A 20,263-nucleotide genomic window follows, 5' to 3' on the forward strand; every position below is an offset into this window, starting at 1 on the left:
AATTTGGGAGGTGAAGGTGCCGCCTGACAGACCAATTGGTCCCAATTTTGTTAAATTCATATTGTTCTGGTTTCAGAGCAAACTGAGAAATGGAGCTTTTTTTTTTTTTTTTTTTTTTTGAAGAAAGGAATGTGCTGGCACTCCTTTTGCTGGCATGTAACCTGGTGAGGAAATAGCAAAAGAATTCCTGGCTGCAAACAGAACATGTTGGTCTTTATTTGGGGGTGGGGGTGGGGGGAGGGGCACACATGGAATTCCTCAGTTTTTTTCCTACAGGAAAACTGTGGAATGTTCAAACAAGCCCGCGCAATTTGAATGTGTGTTGGCTCCTTCTGAAACCGTTGGGAGAGACTCTCGCTGCAGCTGCACCCAACTCCTCCCTTGTGCAACTGTCGGTTGCTGGCCTGGGAGCCAAGCCAGGAAGAGCGGGGTGGGGGGTGGGGTGTCTTGGAAAGTGCGTGCGAGGCAAAGGCAGGAGGGTAGAGAGGGTGTGAAGATGGGAGCACCAGCTGTCCTGGGCAAAACGTTGGCCCTGCGGATGGCGTGCTTGGAGGCGCTGGGGCCTTTATGCCCAGGCTGCTCCCAGCGGATAATCTGGATCGCCTCCATTTGGCCAACGGGCCCTTCATTCTGAACAGGGTGCTCCATGTCTCAAAGACAATTCTCCTATGGCCAAGCTACCTGCCTTGCAACAGAAAGTGTCGTCCCCCCCCCCCGACACCAGCTGGAGTAACTCTGGCAGCAACTGCTCTCTGGGTTACGTGAGCACCCTGTGATTTGTCTAGCTTAGGTTGCGTGGAGGAGGGGCCGCATTCAGAGCTCCTGTGATTCTGTTCAGCAGGATCTGCCATGGGGGCTTCCAGCAGGCTATGCCATCGGCCACCCGCTCACTGGTAGCAAGACAGGGACACCTGCAGTGGAGAGGAGCTGCTTCAGCTTTCCTGGAGAGGATTTCCTCATGCTCTGTTGAGTCTACTCCTCCTGAAAGGCAGTTAGCAGATTATGTCACTGCTAAGAGTCACTGCTGACGGATGGTTTTCCTCCAGGAGATGCAAGCCTGGTTCTTCCTATGGGGCACCCACTGCCGCTATAATTGAGTCCAACTACCTTGTTGCTGGTTGTTCTCTTTCCTTCCACTTTCCCAGCACTGGAGGCTTCTCCGGAGAGTTGGGTCTTTGCAGAATAGGGCAAAGTAGGATAATTTGAGGCTGGTTATTGGGGCCTTGAGTGGGAACTCTGGGCTGATTTGTTGGATGATCCATTGATTTTTGGCTTGGCTGTCCTCAGCATTGTCAGGCGTCTTCTCCAACCCAATTTGTTCAAAAGGGCCAGGGCTCTTTCTGTGCCGTTTCTTGGGGCCAGAAAGGCAGCTTGTTAGCCGCTGATCTTCATTTTTCACAGGTGAGCATTGACTGGAGAGGCTGGTAAAGCACAGATAAAGTGTTTGTGCCCAGCAGCAGCTTCTTGTGGCTTTCGCCATCCGTGGATGGACTTTGGCAGTGAGGCTCCAGGCGAGTCTCTGTGTCTGGCAGCTGTGGCACCTCCAGCTTTGGGCACTGCGCTTCATGCCAGGACATCCCAGATGTGGACTCTGCAGCATTTCCTCTCCATTCACCCGTCTGTGGTCCTTTCACACAACCTTTCATCCCTTGCTGCTTGCTGCTTTTCTAAACAAGACGGAAGCAAAGCTTGGGCTGGTTTTAATCTACCTTTGAGGCGGTTGTGGTAGCCTAGATTCAGATCCAGAGAAAGGCCCTTTGCGTGGTACCGGCAGCTGCTGAAACTCTCCTGATTCCCTGCCTTCGGAGCCTCACTGCGGAGGTGCCTGCATGGGGAACAGGGAGGAAGAGGCACCTCAGACCCACATGGAAAGTTTTCCCTGCTTGGAGTGCCCACCCACCCACCCACCCAAGCACAGAAGCCCAGCACAATTTTACAAATAGGTGGGGAGGGGGGGGAAGTGTGCATGGTTAATTTGTCAGCCCTACACACCAGTCTTTGAGCTTCAGAAAACACAAAGGTAGATGTTTGTTTATTTATTCATTCATCAAATGTATATATGGCTGCCCTCTCGGGGAGAAAGGCCATCCTTGGTGTGGAAACTTGCACTCTGCACATGCTCTAAATCGCCGCTTTCTTTTTCTATGGACACGTTACAGTGCCCACTTCAGCTGCCCCAGCCGGTGCGGGCGATTTCTGTGGACGCTCCGAGGGATGGTGCGCCCCCCCCGCTCGGGGAAAGGGCCGGAGGGCAGCGGGGCCTGCGCCCGGGGGAGGGGAGGGGAGGGGCGGCCTTCCTTGCACCGGCCCGGGGCAGCCGGCGGGACCAGGCGGGTTCCGAGGCTCAGCCGGCCGCTCCGCCCCTCCCTCCGCGCATCTGCCCGCCTTGCTCCCCTCGCCCGGCGCGGCCCTTCCCCTCGGGTTGGCAGCAGCCACCGCTGCCTCGCCGGAGCTCCGCCGCCCTGGCATCCGCCCGCCGAGCCGAGTTTGCGAGGGCGGACCGAGCGCTGATCGGAGTCGCCCGGCAAGCCCGCCCCTGCGAGGGCGAGGAGGCGGAGGCGGAGGCGGAGCGGCTTGCCAGCCTTCCCGCCCGCCGCTACCGCCCCCTCCGCCTCCATCCATCCATCCATCCATCCACCCCGACCGGCCTCNGCCGCCGCCGCCGCCAGCGCGGCGCACAAAAGGCTCCAAGTAACTTCCCGGCGGGCGGCGCGGCTCCCCTGCGCGGCCGGGCATGGGAGGCATCGCGCGCAGCCCGCCCGGAAGGGCGCCCTCCGCCGGGGCCCCGCGCCCGCCCCCCGCGCCCGCGCCCGCCCCTCGCCCGCCGCCAGCCGGGAGAGGCGGAGGCGGCCCGTGAAGAGGCGCGACGCTCCGGCGGCTGCGCAGGCAAGGAGCGCCCGCCCGCCTTCGCCCGGCATGAGGACCGAGCCGCGGCTGGACCGCCAGGCAGCTCCGCCGCCCTCCAGCCCGGCCATCCGAGCCGCCGCCCCCGCCTCGGCGGACGAGGCGCAGCACCGGCCGCTGCTTTGCCGGCGCCTCTGCCGAGCGGAGCCCTGCGGGCCGGGGCAGCGAAGCCTCGGAGAGGCCGGCCTTTGTTCCGCCAGCAGCGAGCGCAGCCGGCGGGCGCTAACGGCCGGGGCCGCCGGCCAAGGGCGCCCCGAGCCCTCCTCGGGCAAGGCGGTGGAATGCGTCGCCCTCGGCCTGGCTTCGGCCTTTCCCGACGGAAGTTGCTGCCTCTCCCGAACGCGGCTTGCTCTAACGTGGAATGTAAATCGTGGCCTTCCAGTTCTTTGGGGATTTTAAGGAATACAACTTTCTAAGGCTTGCACTGGATTTATAAAAGCAGAGCCGAGGGTGGGGGTTGCGTTGTTCCTTTGTGCTGCTTCTGCTCCCCACCTGTGCTGAGATTTTGTCCTTGTAAAGTATGGGCAAGCCACTAAGCAGACCTGACTGTTTAAGGCAGAGTCCCGCTTGTTTGGGGAAAGGAGAGGATGAAGACGGCTACATAGAAGACTGTTACGTTCCCCAGAGGTCCATCTACGACACCATGAGAATAAACGAGCAGATCGATCAGGGGGCCAAGCTGAATCAACCGTCAAAGAGCACACTAGAGAAAGGAGACAGTAGTACCATTTCTAGCAACGGGACTTTAGGGGCCCCCAGTGCTCTGGAATTAAAAGTACAAGAGAGCAAAAAGTTAGACGAAAGAGTCATTTTCGATGCTTTGAAACTCAGCAGCGATGTCTCCAAGTCAGCCCTGGCACCCCCAAGGCGACGGCCCAACTTGGAGAAAAAGGAGAATATCAATAGGCGCTCCTGGAAATCCTTTATGCCACCCAATTTCCCTGAGTTTGCCGAGAGAATTGAAGCCTCCTTGAGCGAAGTCTCTGAAACGGCTGCTTCTGACCCCTCCTTGCAAGAGAAGGCCAGGCCTCCCACTGTGACTGAAAGCTGCAGCCCCTCAGACCACAGGGAATCCCTGTCAGAGCCACTGACCCTGGAGCATGTGCCCAAGTCCTCTGGGGTGCCCGACGTTCAGGAGGTGAGGCCACCGAGGGAAGCCTTAGGTGAGTTTTCTCAGGAGGAGTGTCAGCCCCTTCTGGAAGCAGAGGAGATGGTGGTGGATTTAACGGGGGGCAGGCAGAAGGGCCATCGTCTTGTGAGCGCAACGTGGCCCAGGGTGGTGAAAACCTCCCCCAAAGCCCCAGGCCTCAGAGCGGGCCATGACACCTTGGAGGCAGACGATTCCGAGTGTGTGATAGAAACGGTGCCCCTGTCCCCCTGCCTGAGTGAAGAGCTCCTAGATCCAGGGATGGGCGTTCTCCTCACCCCTGGCCTCCGGGAGAAGACGGAATCCGAACTGAGATTTGAGGAGGACGAGCGATTGATCATGATGGAAGCGGAGGAGTGGGAGGAAGGCTCTCTGTCAGAAAAGGGGGAGGCTGCTGAGGAAACAAAGGGCTGTTTGACAGGTATTTCTGAAGAAAGGGGACAATTATGCCTTCCATTCATGGCAGTTGAGGAAGCAGTAAAGAGGGTTGCTGGAGACCAAGGAACCTATAACCACCCATTGCACCAGCAAGAACTCTGGGATGACTCAGAACCTCAGGCTGCGAGCTCCGCTCTGGTTCCCCAGGAAACACATCAAGACTTAAACCCTCTTCTTGGAGAGGGTGATGGGGCTTGCAGTGCTGAAGCTGTAACAGTCCAAGTGGAAGAGGAAGAATTTGCCTCTGGTTCGGAAGCCTGCCTCGCTCCTCCTGCCCCAGAGCAATTTTCTGACACGGACTCCGTGCAGATGTTCCTTGAACTAGAGAGGCTTTGCATGAATGAGGAAGAGAAAGACGGGGAAGCTCCAACGGAATCTGAAGTGCAAAATGTTAAGTTTTCTTCAGAAGGGCTGGACCTGTGGGAGAATTTGGACCTGCCCTCTGAGACTGTGGCAGAACCTTCGCAACACTTGGTTCACCATGAAATCAGTGTGGCGGACTCAGCCATGGTGTCTGATCTAGAGGATTTTGATGCCACATTTGGTTCTCAAGTAGCAAGTGCAACAGAGCCGACACTGTCAGAATCTTTTTCTGAACAGGACACTTTTGGCGACTCAGAGAAAGGGATGCTTTCCAATCCTGCAGTTGCAAAAGATGTTGAATCCCAGTATGGTTGCCATCATTCATCTTCTGTTACTCTGGTGGAAGAGAATGGAGCAGAACTGCTAATGACTGATGAAGTGGCAAAAAGTCATAAGGCCAGAGGCCAGTTGGACTTGGTATTGAGAGAGCCTGTGGTTTCAGTTCATGTGCCTTGCTGCAGAGCACAACCCCCCTGCATTTGTGTAGCTGAGGAGGAAATGCCTCCTCTGTTCAGTAGGACAGAGAGGACATCCCTGAGCCATGATGAATTTGTTACAGTTGCTGAAGACTTGGATTCTCAGCAAGAATTGGATTTGATTGAAGGGGTGGTGAGCTTTGAGGAACAGGAGCTGTTTGCTTCTTATGAGCTAAATCCTTCAGAAAAGATGATGGACTTTTCAAATTGGGATGTCCCTGAGTTGGGCTCTGAGGATGAAGTTGTAGAGCTAGACAAAGAGAACATTGTGTTTGCAACCCACCCAGAGGAAACAGAAGGGATGGGGAATTTTTGGGCACCTTTACCAAGTGATTCTGAAGTGATACAGGGTTCTAAGGAGTCCAAAAGACACACAAGGTCCTCAGACAACCGGAAGTATACTGACAGTAGCAGTAGGTGCCAGCTTGAGCATTTGACACGGCCAGTAGGCACTACAGAAATGGTAATAAGCACTACTTTTTTTCAAGAGGAAGAGCCAAAAATGGCTGAGCAGGTAACAGTCGGTCCAGCAGTGGAGAGAGACTTTATGGAGCCTGGGATCCTGGAGTTGCTTTTTGGGCAGAGTGGGAGTAGTGAGGTAACAGAGGAAGGGGAAAGTGATGCCAAGTTTGTAGATGTAGACTCCCGCCCATCAGCTCCTGTGGATTGTTCATGGGACGCACAAGGTAGCCTTGAAGATTTTGCTTGCAGGCCTGAAGAGGAAGCTACTTCTTCCAGTCCTTTGCCTGGGGATGAGGATATTGATGTCCTTCCAGATCCCGTAGAGGAGCTTGCCAGCACCATAAAGGATCCCTGCACCACTAATGCAAAAGACATCACCTTGTCATCCTTGTCAGGTTCACTCACGTCAATCCTAGGTCTGGATCTATCTGTTGAAGATGCTCCAAGTTTAACTGGTGATGGAGATGACTCCGAAACAGCCATGTGGGTGTGCAACATCCAGGAGCTGATACCAGCATTACCAGCTGCAGAAGAGATCTCCTCTCTCCCCATGCCACTCTGCCCCTTTCAGTGTCCAGGCAAAGAGGAGCTGCCTATTCAGGAAGAGTGGACCATGATACTCAGTTCCTCAGAGGAATCTATTCAGGCGATCCAAGGGATGGATGGGAGTATTTTGCCACTTAATTTAAGTCTGGAAGCTGCAGAGCATCCTTCGCAGTGGGAAAGTAGCCTTCTGATCCTGGCCTTTGAAGCCTCAAGGGATGTACCCTCCAGCCCAGCTCAGTTGCCTGCCTCTGAAGCTGAAGAGAGGGAGACCTGTGCTAGGTCAGGCAGGGAGGCGCCGTCTTCCTTCTCCACTGCTGCTGGAACCAGTGAATTGGTTCCGGATAATGAGGTATTTGTTTCCTACTTACTCATACTGTTCTCTCTAATATTAAATCACTTTATTTGGAGTTGAGGAGGAGTTAATCCATAGTCAATTGACTGACTGATAACATTTATGATGGACAAAAGAATGTCTATTTAACTCCTCTATCCTATTACAGTATAGCTGAAGATCTTTGGAATGGCAGTTGGGTTCTGTAGTCATACTGAATGGCCTTCACAGTTGAGTGGCTTGAGGTTTCCATAAAATACTTGTTTAAGGAGTGAATCTTGCATTTTCTGCAGAACACTTGTGAGGGAGCATGCATAACTGCAGAGGTAGTAACTGAAAGAACGGGTTGCTAAGAGCAAAATGATGTAAGGCAAATTAAGCTTTGGCACAGAAGTCTACTTTAAATAACAAAGGCAGCCCCCCCCCTTCATGGAAAAGAAGAGAAGTAACTGGAAATGTTTCCTTAAATCTTTTAAAATCTCCCTCTCTGTATCATAACAACTGGGGACAGGAATGACTTTTATGTAAAGTCTATTTGTATCAATATTTCTTCTACAAAACAGCTTTTTTTCCTGTGGATACTGACTTTGATTGTTACCAACCAAACTAAGCTAGTTTTGTAACCATTGTGTTTTTTTGTTTTTCTTATATTGAAGCTGACTTGGATGCAGTTTCACACACTTCAAATGGTTGTGCATTTCCCAAAACAAAAAAGTAAAACCAGCCAGAAGTTTGAGAAACTATTTTGAAATCTAAATGAGGAGAATGGTCTCCCCAACTCTGGGCTGTGATGGGACTGAGTTTGTGTCTGTTACAGCATCCTGCAGCCAAAATGTTCAATTCCAGCCTGCAAGTAGGAAACAGGAGGGGCTGCAGGCCAGACCAGAGAATGTGAATTATTAGCCAGATTCTTTCCCCTTCCCTTGTTCAGAAGGGAAAGAAGGAGAGGGTAATTGGGCACAAAAAAACCTTTGTCTCCCAGTATCCCAAATTGGGAGGCATCTTTGCACAAGAGGCAGACAATTTGGAAGCTTGTGAAAAATGTTCCCTGTTGACGTGGCTGATCTGGTGTTTCTGCCAAGAGGGACAAGAAGCCCCCAGTCAAGCGGTATGGAGGGGAGCAGATTTAATTCAAGGTCATTATATGTTTCCGTTGTTCCCCTCTCCTTTCATTTCCAGCCTTCGAAGGCAAGGGAGCTTTTTTGTGGTTGCCACAGTCATCTCAATTGTACTCAGAGATAATAATTTGCCTGATTCCAACTCACCTGAATAAGATTTGAATTTGGATCCTGCACATGAAAATGAAGCAAGGTGATCAGACTCTGCACTGCTTCAACATCCCCTGCCAAGTTTGAGGTCTGTGTCGACACATGGCCTCCTGTGGAAAGACACCTTGACCCTTCTTCCATTACCCACACTCCCATTACTCACACTGTTTAGTTCTCAGCCTCTGCCTTCTTCTATTTGTCTGTATCAAAGACAAGATTGAAACTCCGTTTCAGGCTGAAGGTGGCGATCCAACACTCTGGAATTTTCTGTGCATTCTCTATTTGAAGCACCAAGCGGTGCTTCCAAGTATTTTCTGTTGGGGCGGTTGTTAAATTTGATTTGCTTGTTTAAACTTCCCCGCTGAACCTGCCTGCTTTGCAGATGTTGCCCTCCATATCCAGCAGCTGTTCCTGGTTTCCACTAGGGGTTGGGCTGGGTGTGATGTGGGTGTTCTGCTTGCCCCAAGTGAAAAGCTTCAAAGTCCTCTCTTGTTTAAAAATAAGTTTGCATTTCAGATTATCCCGGAGGGTGTAGGAAGGACTCGTGCATTTGGCTTACCAGTCTGGGGCTCTTGCAGGCAATTAATCGATGTAATATTAGACATTCTATAGTAAGCTTTTTGCACAGAAGAGGCTGGGAAGCTGTCTGCTCTTGCATTGTCATCAACTCTGCTAGCTGCAGGATAGCTCCGTGGCTCTGGACAGCATCTTCATTTAATATCTTGGCATATTCCCATTTCTGGAGACAAATTGCTGATTGTGATAAGCCAGGGCTAATTCCTTTTCTTCTCCATGGAGAGCCCTGGAAGCGTCCAGTTGCTCACTAGCTCTGCAGCAAAACTTGGTCCTTTATACAGACCACTTGGACATCATATTGTTTCAAAGCAGCTGCTAAGCGTTTAGCTGACTGGAAGGCTTAAACTCGTCCTCATTCTGATTCTTTATTTGCTTAGGGCTATTTGGGAGCAGAGAAGTCTCTCAGTTCTGTCTCTGAGCAACAACCCTGCTTTTGATCAGAAGCAGGACTGCAACTCAGCAACAGGCCTTTGTTCACAGAACATCCTGGCTTCAGCCCCCAATAGAGTCTTAAATTGTGTCTGAATCCCAGAGGAGACCTCCAGCCCTTGTTGGCCTTGAAGGACGAGAGAGACCACTGGCCTTGGGGTGTTTCAGACAATCTTGCGAGATTTCACCCTCTTCCTCCAGGCCAGTGTTTCTCAACTAAGCAACTTCCAGAATTCCCCAGCCAGCCATTTTGGCTGGAAAATTCTGGGAGTTAGTCAATCAATCAATCAATCAATCAATCAATCAATCAATCAATCAGAATAGAGCTGGAAGGGATTGTGGAGGTCTTCTAGTCCAACCCACTGCTCAAGCAGGAGACTCTACACCATTTCAGACAAATGGCTGTCCAGTCTCTTCTTAAAAACCTCCAGTGATGAAGCACCCACAACTTCTGACGGCAAGCAATTCCACCGGTTAATTGTCCCCACTGTTAGGAAGTTTCTCCTTAATTCCAGGTTGCTTCTCTCCTTGATTAGTTTCCATCCATTCTTGTCTTGCCTTCTGGTGCTTTGGAGAATAAGTTGATCCCCTCCTCTTTTGTGGCAACTTTTCAAATACTGGAATACTGCTATCATGTCCACCTTAATCCTTCTTTTCTCTAGACTGGCCATATCCAAATCCTGCAACCATTCTTCATATGTTTTAGTCTCCAGGCTTTTAATCATCTTAGTTGCTCTTCTTTGCACTTTTTCCAAAGTCTCAACATCTTTTGTAATGTGATGACCAAAACTGGATGCAGTATTCCAGGTGTGGCCTTACTCAAATATATATATCTTAACAAAATAACACAGTCGGAAGGGACTTTGGAGGTTTTCTAGTCCAACCCCCCTGCTCAAGCAGGAGACCCTATACCATTCTGGACAAATGGCTGTCCAATCTTGACTTAAAAACCTCCATTGATGGTCCACCTACAACTTTTGAATGCAACCCATTCCACTGATTAATTAACTCATCTAGAGTGGGCAGATGTTAGCTTACCGTTCTCTTACTTATTTTGACTTGTATTCCTAGTCTGTCTTTTACAATTCTGCTTCTGGTAGTGTGGGCTGTTTTTTCCTTTTGCATGAACGAGTTCTTCCTGCTGCCTGTCCCTCCCTTACCTTCGTCTTCCATTGGTGGACCAATCGTCTCCTTGACTTTTCTTGTATTTTACATGTTGAAAGAAGATTTTTCATTATTTTTGATACTTTTGAACATTTTGAAGCTGTTGCTTAAAGTTGAGAAACACTGTTCAGGAGGGTTCTGGGTTCCTCCGAGGGCTGTGGGGCTTGTCCCCCCTCCCCATCTGGCACCCCAACGTCTTCATCACAGCCTTGCAAGAGAGGCGGCGGCTGAAAGGGGTGGGGTGGGGTGGGGGGTGTTGAGCAGGCTTATCTCTCGGGAGCAAAGTGCCATCCTATGATTTAGTCCAGGGCCACTCAAATTTTTTATTGGTTCGTTTTGCTCAATTTAGAGGCTGCTCAGACCACTCTGTGTAGCTTACACTTTAAAATGAAAAATATCATGCAAAACGGTGTTTAAAAACATAAATCGTAAAACCATATAATTTTTTTTTAAACTGAGGACAGCCCTGGAGCCCAGACTTTTAATATGGCTACGCTTGTTGTACTGGCCTATGTTGTTGTGATCATTTTGAAAGGCCACAAATTTCTGTAGGGCAAAATGTAGGAGCTCGCTAACACCTTTTCAAACTAACCCGTTTTATTAAAAAAAAACAGGAGCTTTCATGAGAGACCTCTCCCTTCCCCCAAGCAATGGCTCCACAGAAGCAGGATTTAAATTGGTTGGGAGATGTTTGTGGTGGGGGGAGAGCCAGAAGTCAGGATGATGATGTATATGCAGGTAACCTGTGAGACAGAGCATAAGCACTTTATCAGTTAACAGTTATGATGTGTTAAAAACCCTTTGTGTTCATTGAGACCTTCAGAGATAGCCCAGAACCTGATGTAAGAAGTTCAAATATCCCATCCCCAAAGATGCTGTTAAAATCTTGTTTTTCCAAAATGATTACGGTACTCTGCAACAAAGCGTCACAGAAGGAGACATGCCTGGTTCCCAAAAGGTTGGGGACTTCTGGGGTAGAGGAATAAAGTAGTGTAGAACAGAGAACTACTAACCTGTGCCTGGGGGGAAGGGAATGCTTGTGCAAGAAATACAGTCTGTGCCCTGGACTTTCCAGGTGTGTTTTTGGCATTAAGACTGTAGCACCCATCCTAACTGGATAGAACCAGAGATCCTGTTGATGTTAGGTCACTGAGCTTCTTTTGGATTTCACTGCATTGAGTCCTTTCTCCATATGTGAAATCTGCTCCACAAACATCTTTACGTTCCAACATCAAACCTATTGTGTTACTTTTTCAAGCTTCCTTGATTAGTCAGATACAGGATCTGTTGATTTTTGTTCGCAGACTGCAGATTAAAGTTTAAATGCTGGAGGGAGAAGATGTTGGCCAGCAGCTCCCACCGATGCTTATTGGTTGCATGGTTTAATGGTAGAATGTTAGATTTAGACTCGGGAGATCTGGATTCAAACTCTTCCAAAACTACCAGAGCTATGAAGTTCACTTGAAAGAGAATCTCCCCCCTTTCTTTAAAAAACCTCACAGGCTGATTAAGGATGAAATTAGCAGCCAGAGAAAGGGCACCTTAGCCCGAGTCCTTAATCGTGTACAGTTTTTGCAAAGATTTATCATGGGATTCATTTGCCTTCTTCCCTCTCCCATCTTCTCAGCAATTCCAGAAGGAGCAAGTTGACCCCCTTCAGTTAAAGCTGCAGCAAGTCAACAGGCTTGGACAAGGGCTGGTCCAGAGTGCGGGGAAGAACTGTGATGTCCAGGGCTTGGAGAATGACATGGAGGAGATCCACACCCGGTGGAACACCCTCAACAAAAAGGCAAGTGCTGCCTGGGCCCTTCCTGGCATGAGCAGGATGGGACCCTGAGGCCCAGACTCACCTCCAGACGCTACGGGCTCCCTGGTGGAAAGGGGGCTGGGCTCCGTTGGAGAACAGCCTGCGGATGGTCCGCGGGGATGGGACGGAGCTGCTTGCCGAGCAGCACCCACCAAGGGTCCTCGTCTGCAAAGTCTCTGGCTCTCTCTGGGCCATGAACTCGGTGCTCGAGGTGTCCATCTGCAGACAGAGGAGGCCCTCTGGGTTGGGAGTGCCTGGCTATAAATGCCGATAAATCCTTAGTAACAGCTGAGAACTGAGCCCACGTGTCTCTGCTGAGAATCCACTGAGAAACCCACCACCAATTGTAGTTTTTTTCTCTTGTTTCATTTTTACTTTATTTTTATTGTACTTGTTCGCAATTCTAGTCAGTGACCATAATAAACGTATCCATTCATTTCTCTGCTTGGCTGCATCCCTGCTCTGGCCACTGGTCATAGTGGAAATCAGGGGACTAGCAAATATGTCTCCCCCGCCCCCCCACCCTCCAACAGACTCCGGGGGGGGGCAGTTCTCAGCTCTGTTTGGAGGAGGATGCTAAAAAAAAAGGACTTCCTGTCCCAAGGAGCCTTCAATGGATACTTTGGGGAGGGGGTTGCCAAGCAAGAAAGAGAAAGGAGGAGAGAAGCAACTAAACAAGGAAGATGTAAGCCAATGAAATCCCATTTAATTGGGTGCCTTGCTTCCTGTGAGCAAAAGGAAAATGCTCTCCTGTTTACAAGGGGAGCGTGAGGATGAAGCTAGTTTAAAGAGCTGCTTTTGGCTGAAAGAGGCTCTGTCTAGCAAGGGCAGCCACTCCAGTGATGGGCGTGCATGTTTTGTCAAAACGCAGGTGGCCCAGAGGATTGCCCAACTGCAGGAAGCCTTGCTCCACTGTGGGAAGTTCCAGGATGCCCTGGAGCCTTTGCTCAGCTGGCTGGCTGACACTGAGGAGCTCATCTCCAACCAGAAGCCACCATCGACAGAATACAAAGTGGTGAAGGCTCAGATCCAGGAGCAGAAGGTGAGCAGAAATGGGGGGGGGGGGAATGGGCTGGCCCTGCCGGCCCTAAGCACCATTGGTCAGCCCACTAGCCCCAGTGAGCAGGGATCCTCCTCATGCTCCCTGCTTGCTATGCATCCCTCTTCGCTGTGCTGAAGGAGGAAGGAGGGAAGGAAGAAGAGCAGGTGAGAGATGCCAACTTTGCAAAATATCAAAGCTGCAAGTCAGGCAGTGGACAAGCTCTCAGCATGGGAGGCCGCCAGGTGAAGGACAAACACAACACAACTTCCACTGGGAGCAGTGATTTTGGGGCATGCAAAAGGTAGCTTTGTGGTGGTGAGAACGGAGACTTCAGAACAGATGGGCAGCAGCTGGGGAGCAGATTTAAAGCAATGCAACTATTGATATAGTGGTAGGAGGGGAATGTGATTGGCATTCCACATTTCCTGTAGCTGGGAGATTTGGCAAAAGGTGAAATCCTGCAAAAAAAATGGGTGTAGTATAATATTTATTTGGTCAGTAACAAGCAGAATTTAAAAATATACAATATGTAAATAAAGTGGATGAGATAAAATACCAACATAGCAAGGAGTCCCTATAATAAAAGTATAACATAAGCTACTATGATGATAAGTGCATTAGTTGTGCAAGTGGAAGAAATTGGTAAATGCTCGTTCTCTTGACCTTCTGCAAAGTTGCTGCAACGTCTCCTGGATGATCGGAAAGCTACTGTTGAGATGATCCAAGCAGAGGGTGGCAGAATTGCCCGGTCAGCTGAACCAGCAGACAGGGAGAAAATCACCGGCCAGTTGAATAGCCTCGGAAGCCACTGGGCCAGCCTTCTCAGCAAAGCTTCAGCCAGGTAAGCCAAGATTGGAAACGCGGGATACCGTCAGTTGCTCCTTGTTCTACCGTCATCCTCTGCAGCATGCACGGATTTTATTTTTCTCCTGCGGTCTCTGCTATTTTGTTAGTGCAAGACCTCTGCACAACTCTTGGTGAATTTGCAAGGATGCTTTTAATTCTGATGTTCAGCAAAATCTCCTTGGATTTCTTGGTCACACTTCTTCCCCCACTGTGAAATGTTGCAGCTGAGTGTAGCAAGTGAGATCGAAACCTGCTTTTTTATAACAGTTATTCTGGTTTACTTCAGTGAGACCGTGAGAAGAACCCCTCAGTGGATCTCGGCCTGCGGGGACATCTATCATGCTACTCAGAATTTGCCATCTTGCTTTGCGTCTATTTTGCTTGGCATTGAGGGCAAAAGCTTTGCCTTGAATAGTACGTTATATCAAACATAAACAAAACACTTCCTTGCTTGTTATGTGAAACCAGGGCAGGGAGATTCACCTAGAAAGAAAAGGTTGAAGGATGCCCATTCCTTCTAGAGAACTCCCACCTTTCTTTTCTCCCTTCCCAGAAAGGGAGATGAAAAGCTCCCACTGCAGCTCGGGTGTGTAGAATCCAGAGGACTTACCCACTCCGAGGACTCCAGAGATCCACTCTGTGCAATATCCGCGGAAAGGGACCTTCAGCAGAGCCTGTTCCCTGCTTGCATTTCCTACCAACTTTTAAGCCATATGCAGTATAAGGAGTTAGATGTGTCTTTCTGTTTAGTTCACCCAACAGGCTTGACTTTTGCATAAGGTTTCTGTGCTACTGTCACAAGCAAACAGCCTGACATCAGACACGTCAGTTACTAAAACAAGAGGCAGGTGTAGATTGTTGCTTCCAGCTGAAAAGGACAATCTCTTTGCTTTACGTTGGGCGGAGGTGCAAGAAACAGCACCTTGATTTTGCTATGAATAGGCCTGGCATTTCTTAGCAGCCGCTGGCTTCTTTAGCTTTTGTACAATAACCCAGTTCATTCTTGGAAATATATTTTTGCATTTTCTTGCTTACCCACCCAGCCAAGGGGCCTAATAGTACTGACCTATAAAGTGATCACAAGAGGGTGGGTATGACATAGTTGGCATTTTCAACATATTAACAAGAAAAAAGCCAAGAAAACTGTAGGTCCACTAAAGAAGAAGATAGCAAGGAAGTAACAAGCAATAGGGAGAAAGCAGAGCTGCTCATTCTTTGCATCAGTCTTCACACAAAAAGAAATTAAAGCACAACATACCCCCCCCCAAATACTGCAAAAGACAAACTAGAAACAAAAATTAAAATAAGCAAGAAAATGGTAAGAGAACACCTATCCGACCTTGACAAATATAAATCACCGGGACCCGACAGATTACATCCCTGAGTTCTTTTTTTTTTTTTTTAAATTTTATTTATAAAACAATTAAAAAAAAACATTGGATTTGACGTGACATTCCAGTATATACATTCTTATCAGATTATACCATATTTTACAATAAATTCATTATCTCTACATATACATTACATTTTATATACATTATCTATTCTAAAGTGACATACATTTCTATCTTAACATTCGTCTTTAATCCCAGCCGTCCTTTTCAAATTCCTCCAACGGTAAAATTTATCCCAGGTTTCAAAAAAAATTGATCCACATTTATCTTTTAGTATCATTGTGAGCCTGTCCATTTCTGCACATGCTAATATTTTATGTATTAACTCTTCCTCTGTGGGAATTTCCTTACTCTTCCATTTTTGCGCAAAGGCAAGCCTGGCTGCTGTCAAGATATGTAGCAGCAGATAGATTGTTCCCTTATCATATTTTTCTGTCGTTATTCCCAGCAAGAAGAGTTCAGGTTTTAACTCTAAGTCCAGTGTTAGTATATCCCTCAGCCAGTTTCGTGTCCTGTTCCAATACTCGCGAGTCTTTGGGCATTCCCACCACATATGGTTTACATCCCTGAGTTCTGAAGGAGCTGGCAGATGTTATCTCAGAACCATTGCACCATATCTTTCAAAAATTCTGGAGCACGGGGAGGTACCTGAGGATTGGAAAAGAGCTGATGTGGTTCCCATCTTCATGAAAGGAAAAAAAACAGACCCAGGAAACTACAGACCAATCAGTCTAACATCAATACCTGGGAAGATCTGGAAAAGATAATCAAAAAACATCTGCGAACAATTAGAAGCAAACAAAGTTATAACTAGTAGCCAGCACAGGTTTGTTAAAAACAGATCATGCCAAACCAATCTTATTTCATTCTTTGATAAAGTGACCAAATTAGTAGACCAGTGAAACGCTGTGGACATAGTATACTTAGATTTCAGTAAGGCATGTGACAAAGTAGACCACAATCTGCTGCTTGGTAAGCTAGAAAAAATAGCTTATCAAGAATAGACAACATCACCACCAGATGGATTTGTAGCTGGCTGAGAAACCGTACTCAACGAGTAGTCCTTAATGGTACTACATCCACATGGAGAGAAGGAAGCGGTGGGGTACCAAAAGGCTCTGTCTTAGGCCCAGTTCTCTTCAATATCTTCATCAATGATTTAGATAAGGGAATAGAAGGGGAACTCGCCAAATTTGCAGATGACACCAAACTGGCAGGAGTAGCCAACACCCCAGAAGACAAACTCAGGATCCAAAAAGATCTTGACAAACTGGAACAATGGGTCCTATCCTACAAAATGAGTTTCAGTGTGGAGAAAAGCAAAGTTTTACATTTAGGCAGGAAAAATCAAAGGTACAAGTACAGATTGGGCGAGACCTGACTCAAAAACAGTAACTGTGAGAGGGACCTTGGGGTTGCATAAAAAGAGGTATAGAATCAAGATCACACTAAGTATATTAATACCGCTTTATAAAACCCTAGTGAGACCACACCTGGAATACTGCAACCAATTTTGTTCACCATACTACAAAAAAGATGTTGAGACCTTGGAAAAAGTTCAGAGAAGAGCAACTAAGATGATCCAAGGCCTGGAAACTAAAACATATGAAGAACGGCTGCAGGACTTGGGTTTGATTAGTCTAAAGAAAAGAAAAAACAGGGGCGACATGATAGCAGTATTCCAGTATTTGACATCAAGATGCTCTGTCTTTCCCATAATTTAATCTGCTCCCCCGGTTCAGGTGTTGTGCTGGGCCAGCATACATCGTGGCTTCATGTGGTTTCTTGGCCAGATTAGGGAGCTGCAATGGGGCATAATGGAATATGTGGAGCAGCTGTAATTGTTCACAGCTCTCAGTGAGCCTCACCAGGAATCTTCCATTGTCTCACAGAGGTTGATTTCTGCATGGTTTTGCTTCCTTTTCGCAGGCAGAGTCAGCTGGAGGAGGTCCTGGTTTTGGCCAAACAGTTCCACGAGACATCAGAGCCCATCTCTGAGTGGTTGTCGGCGACTGACAAGAAACTGGCCAATTCTGAGCCCCTTGGGACTCAGACTGCCAAAATCCAGCAGCAGATTGTGCGGCACAAGGTGGGCGAGTGGTTGCTAAGTTGTTTGGAAAGGGGTGGAAGGGCAGCAGGCACAGGTTCTGTTGCTGCGAAGGTTCCAGGGCAGCTTTTCTTCAAGCGTGTTCTGTAGAATCCTGATGTTCTGTGGGCATTCATAGAAATATTGCCTGTGGGCCTGTCCTGCCATCACGTAATCTGAGCAAGATCTCACTGGCGTCAGTGGGGAAGACGGGCAGATGCCCAGAGTGGAGATTTGAAGAGGAGTCTGGCATATGCACCCTTCCAGTGTGGAAGGCAGTGTTAGAAGTCAGCCTGATCCAGGCATAATGCGAAGCCATAACATGATTGATTCAGTGAATGATTGATTGAGTAACCAGGTTAGCACGGCCTCACCCATTATTTCTCAGCATTAAATACACGCTGGGCTGAGGTAGCTTAGTCAACAAACCATGGTTTAAAATGCTGAATTACTGCCATTTGCAAAACAAGCTAGTAATCATGTTCGAGCAGTTAAAAAAGTTGCAGTATATTCTGTCTCCATATTTATATAGATACAGGAAAAATAAAATTCATCTTTTTTTTGTTTTTGTTATAGTTGTTTATTTGAAACTGTTAATTTAGTAAATGATATTTTTGCATTTACATAATTTTCAGTCATATTCACCATTCAGTTGTGTTTTAATTTTCCCCCTTTGTGTATTCCATTTTCAACCATATATTTCTGTTTGCTTGTTTTTCCCCTCTTTTGTTCTTTCCCTTAAACCTCCTGGATTTCCAGGCACTAGAGGAGGAGATAGACAATCAGGCCGCGGCGGTGACTCAGGTGGTCAGCATTGGCCACTCCCTGGCCTTGCTAAGCTGCCGTGCTGAGCAGGCCTCCCTGGCCGAGAAGCTCGACCTGCTTGAGTCCCGCTACGCTGAGGTTTCTGACCGATGCGGCCGCAAGGCTGCCCTCCTCGATCAGGCTTTGTCCAATGCCCGGCTCTTTGGGGAGGACGAAGTGGAGGTGCTCAACTGGTTGGCTGAGGCTGAGGACAAGCTCAGCTTGGTGTCCATCAAGGATTACAAACGAGAGGTCCTGCAGCAGCAACATTCTGGGCAGCTGGTATTGATTCATTTTCCCCATCTTTCATTGTCGTGTTTATTTCGCTTCCCTGTTCCTGCTGATTTGAACCATTTCATTTTGATCTTCACCAAATCCAAGCCTGAGGATGGAGGGAGGGAGTCCCTGCCGGGACAGCCTTCTTGCAAAGGAGGGGCGCTGCTCAGTGGGTCAGCCAGTGGGTCTCCATTTAAAGAAGAACGATGCAGCGATGGGAGGGAAATATTATTTTTCTCCCTGTGGAGAACCTCTAAGCTGATCCTTCTGATGCGCCTTCCTCTCCCCGCCCGGCCAGTTTTAGACCTATGGCAACTCTCATCCTTTGCAGCCATTCGTTTCTGCAGGGAAGTGAAGGGGGGGGGTTTGACATCTGGCCCGGGTGACTGTTGCCTTGAGGGAGGACCAGAAAAGAAGCTGGAAGATAATGGCGGTCCCTGGGGAACCACCTTCTGTACATTACAGGGGTAAGGTGTACTGTGAGGATAGGTGTCCCCTACTGAATTCAGGTGGATTTGTTACCTGGAACAGCAATAAGCCACAGAGTGGTTCTGTTAGCAGGCTGGATAGCGGAAGGATCCAACAGGCTTTCCTTCTGAAGCTCTGGCCTTCATTGGGGGCAGGAGGGGGTCCAGGTGTTCCCTTCCGCCCTACGTAAGCCTTCAGTCTTGGGCTGTTCTCTGAAGACTCCCCTGTTTGGCATAGGCAGCGGGCATCTTTCTTTGTTGCCCCGCACATGCACACATGCATGGTAGACACTAGTCTCTTGGGCAGACTTCATCTGTGTGCTGATTCAATTTGCTTGCTCTGGTGGGAGTTGTCTGGCTTTATTTATGTACTAAAGGAACAGTCTGTAAAGATAAACAGAGCAAGGATGAGCAACATTTGAAACCCCCAAATCACATGCTTTGGTCTTTCACAAAGCCCTCAGGTCTTTTCCAGGGAGGTTTCTGAGTCTGGGCTTTTTCCCCTCCCTCACGTAGGCTTTGAATGATGAGATTGTGAACCGCAAGAAGCACGTTGACCAGGCCATCAAGAACGGGCAGGCCCTCCTGAAACAAACTACAGGTAGGAGAGGAAAAGATGCCAGGCAATGGCTGCCCCTGCTTTGCCTGCGTCAGTCCACACCTGCACCCAGCTCTTCTGCCCAGAGATTCCACAACTGGGACTGTGCAGAACACATGTGCCCATAGAGAACTCTGCTAAATACAGAAACCAAGTCCACAATTTTGTATTGGTGGGATGGTCAATGAGTCAGGCTTTGTATGGCCAGCTTGAGGGCACCCTACTATACCCTGGATCCACATTAGATGACTTCTTCAAGCCAAACACTTGGTGATCTTCTGCAGGGGAAGAAGTGCTGCTTATCCAAGAGAAATTGGATGGCATCAAGACCCGCTACTCGGATATCACCGCTGCCAGCTCAAAGGCTCTCCGTACACTGGAGCAGGCACGGCAGCTGGCCACCAAGTTCCAGTCAACACACGAAGAGCTGACGGGCTGGATGGGTCAGGTGGAAGAAGAGCTGATGTCTGGGGGAGGACATTCCCCCACCGGCGAGCAGATCCCTCAATTCCAGCAAAGGCAGAAGGTAAGGGGCTTTCCAGGGAAGCCAGGCTGCAGGCCTGATCAGAGATGGCCCTCCTCTTCCTGCCACCAATAGTATACAGGGATTTTCCTTCCTGACCGTAAGAAGTTGGTTTTCTGCTTCTCCGTAAGAGGCTTCCCTCGTTCTCAGCAGGGAGAGTGGTCACCACATTGCCTCTCCCCTTCCAAAGGCAGAAAGCAGAGCTCTCGCCTGCATTGGAAAGAACTCTGAGGCAGCATTTGGTTACTTGCCTGGGCCAGCTTGATGGCACAGTCACAGAAAGTGCCCTTCTCTCCCCCCCCCCCCCCCCCCCCCC

The 20,263-nt window shown here is 48.8% G+C and overlaps 1 protein-coding gene across 1 annotated transcript in view; it reads left to right on the top strand.

The window, feature by feature from the left end:
* The window catches only part of MACF1 (microtubule actin crosslinking factor 1), a 224,806-nt gene that overhangs the window by 169,721 nt on the left and 34,822 nt on the right, over positions 1-20,263 (top strand). The window contains exons 53-59 of the mRNA XM_015811630.1: positions 11,732-11,893; positions 12,783-12,953; positions 13,628-13,794; positions 17,123-17,282; positions 18,039-18,365; positions 19,343-19,427; positions 19,709-19,950. Of these exons, the coding sequence (XP_015667116.1) occupies positions 11,732-11,893; positions 12,783-12,953; positions 13,628-13,794; positions 17,123-17,282; positions 18,039-18,365; positions 19,343-19,427; positions 19,709-19,950 (1,314 nt within the window). The remainder of the gene's footprint in view (positions 1-11,731; positions 11,894-12,782; positions 12,954-13,627; positions 13,795-17,122; positions 17,283-18,038; positions 18,366-19,342; positions 19,428-19,708; positions 19,951-20,263) is intronic.

This window comes from Protobothrops mucrosquamatus, unplaced genomic scaffold (genome assembly GCF_001527695.2).
Source record: "Protobothrops mucrosquamatus isolate PMUCROS unplaced genomic scaffold, P.Mucros_1.0 scaffold46, whole genome shotgun sequence".
Classification (NCBI taxonomy): Eukaryota; Metazoa; Chordata; class Lepidosauria; order Squamata; family Viperidae; genus Protobothrops; species Protobothrops mucrosquamatus.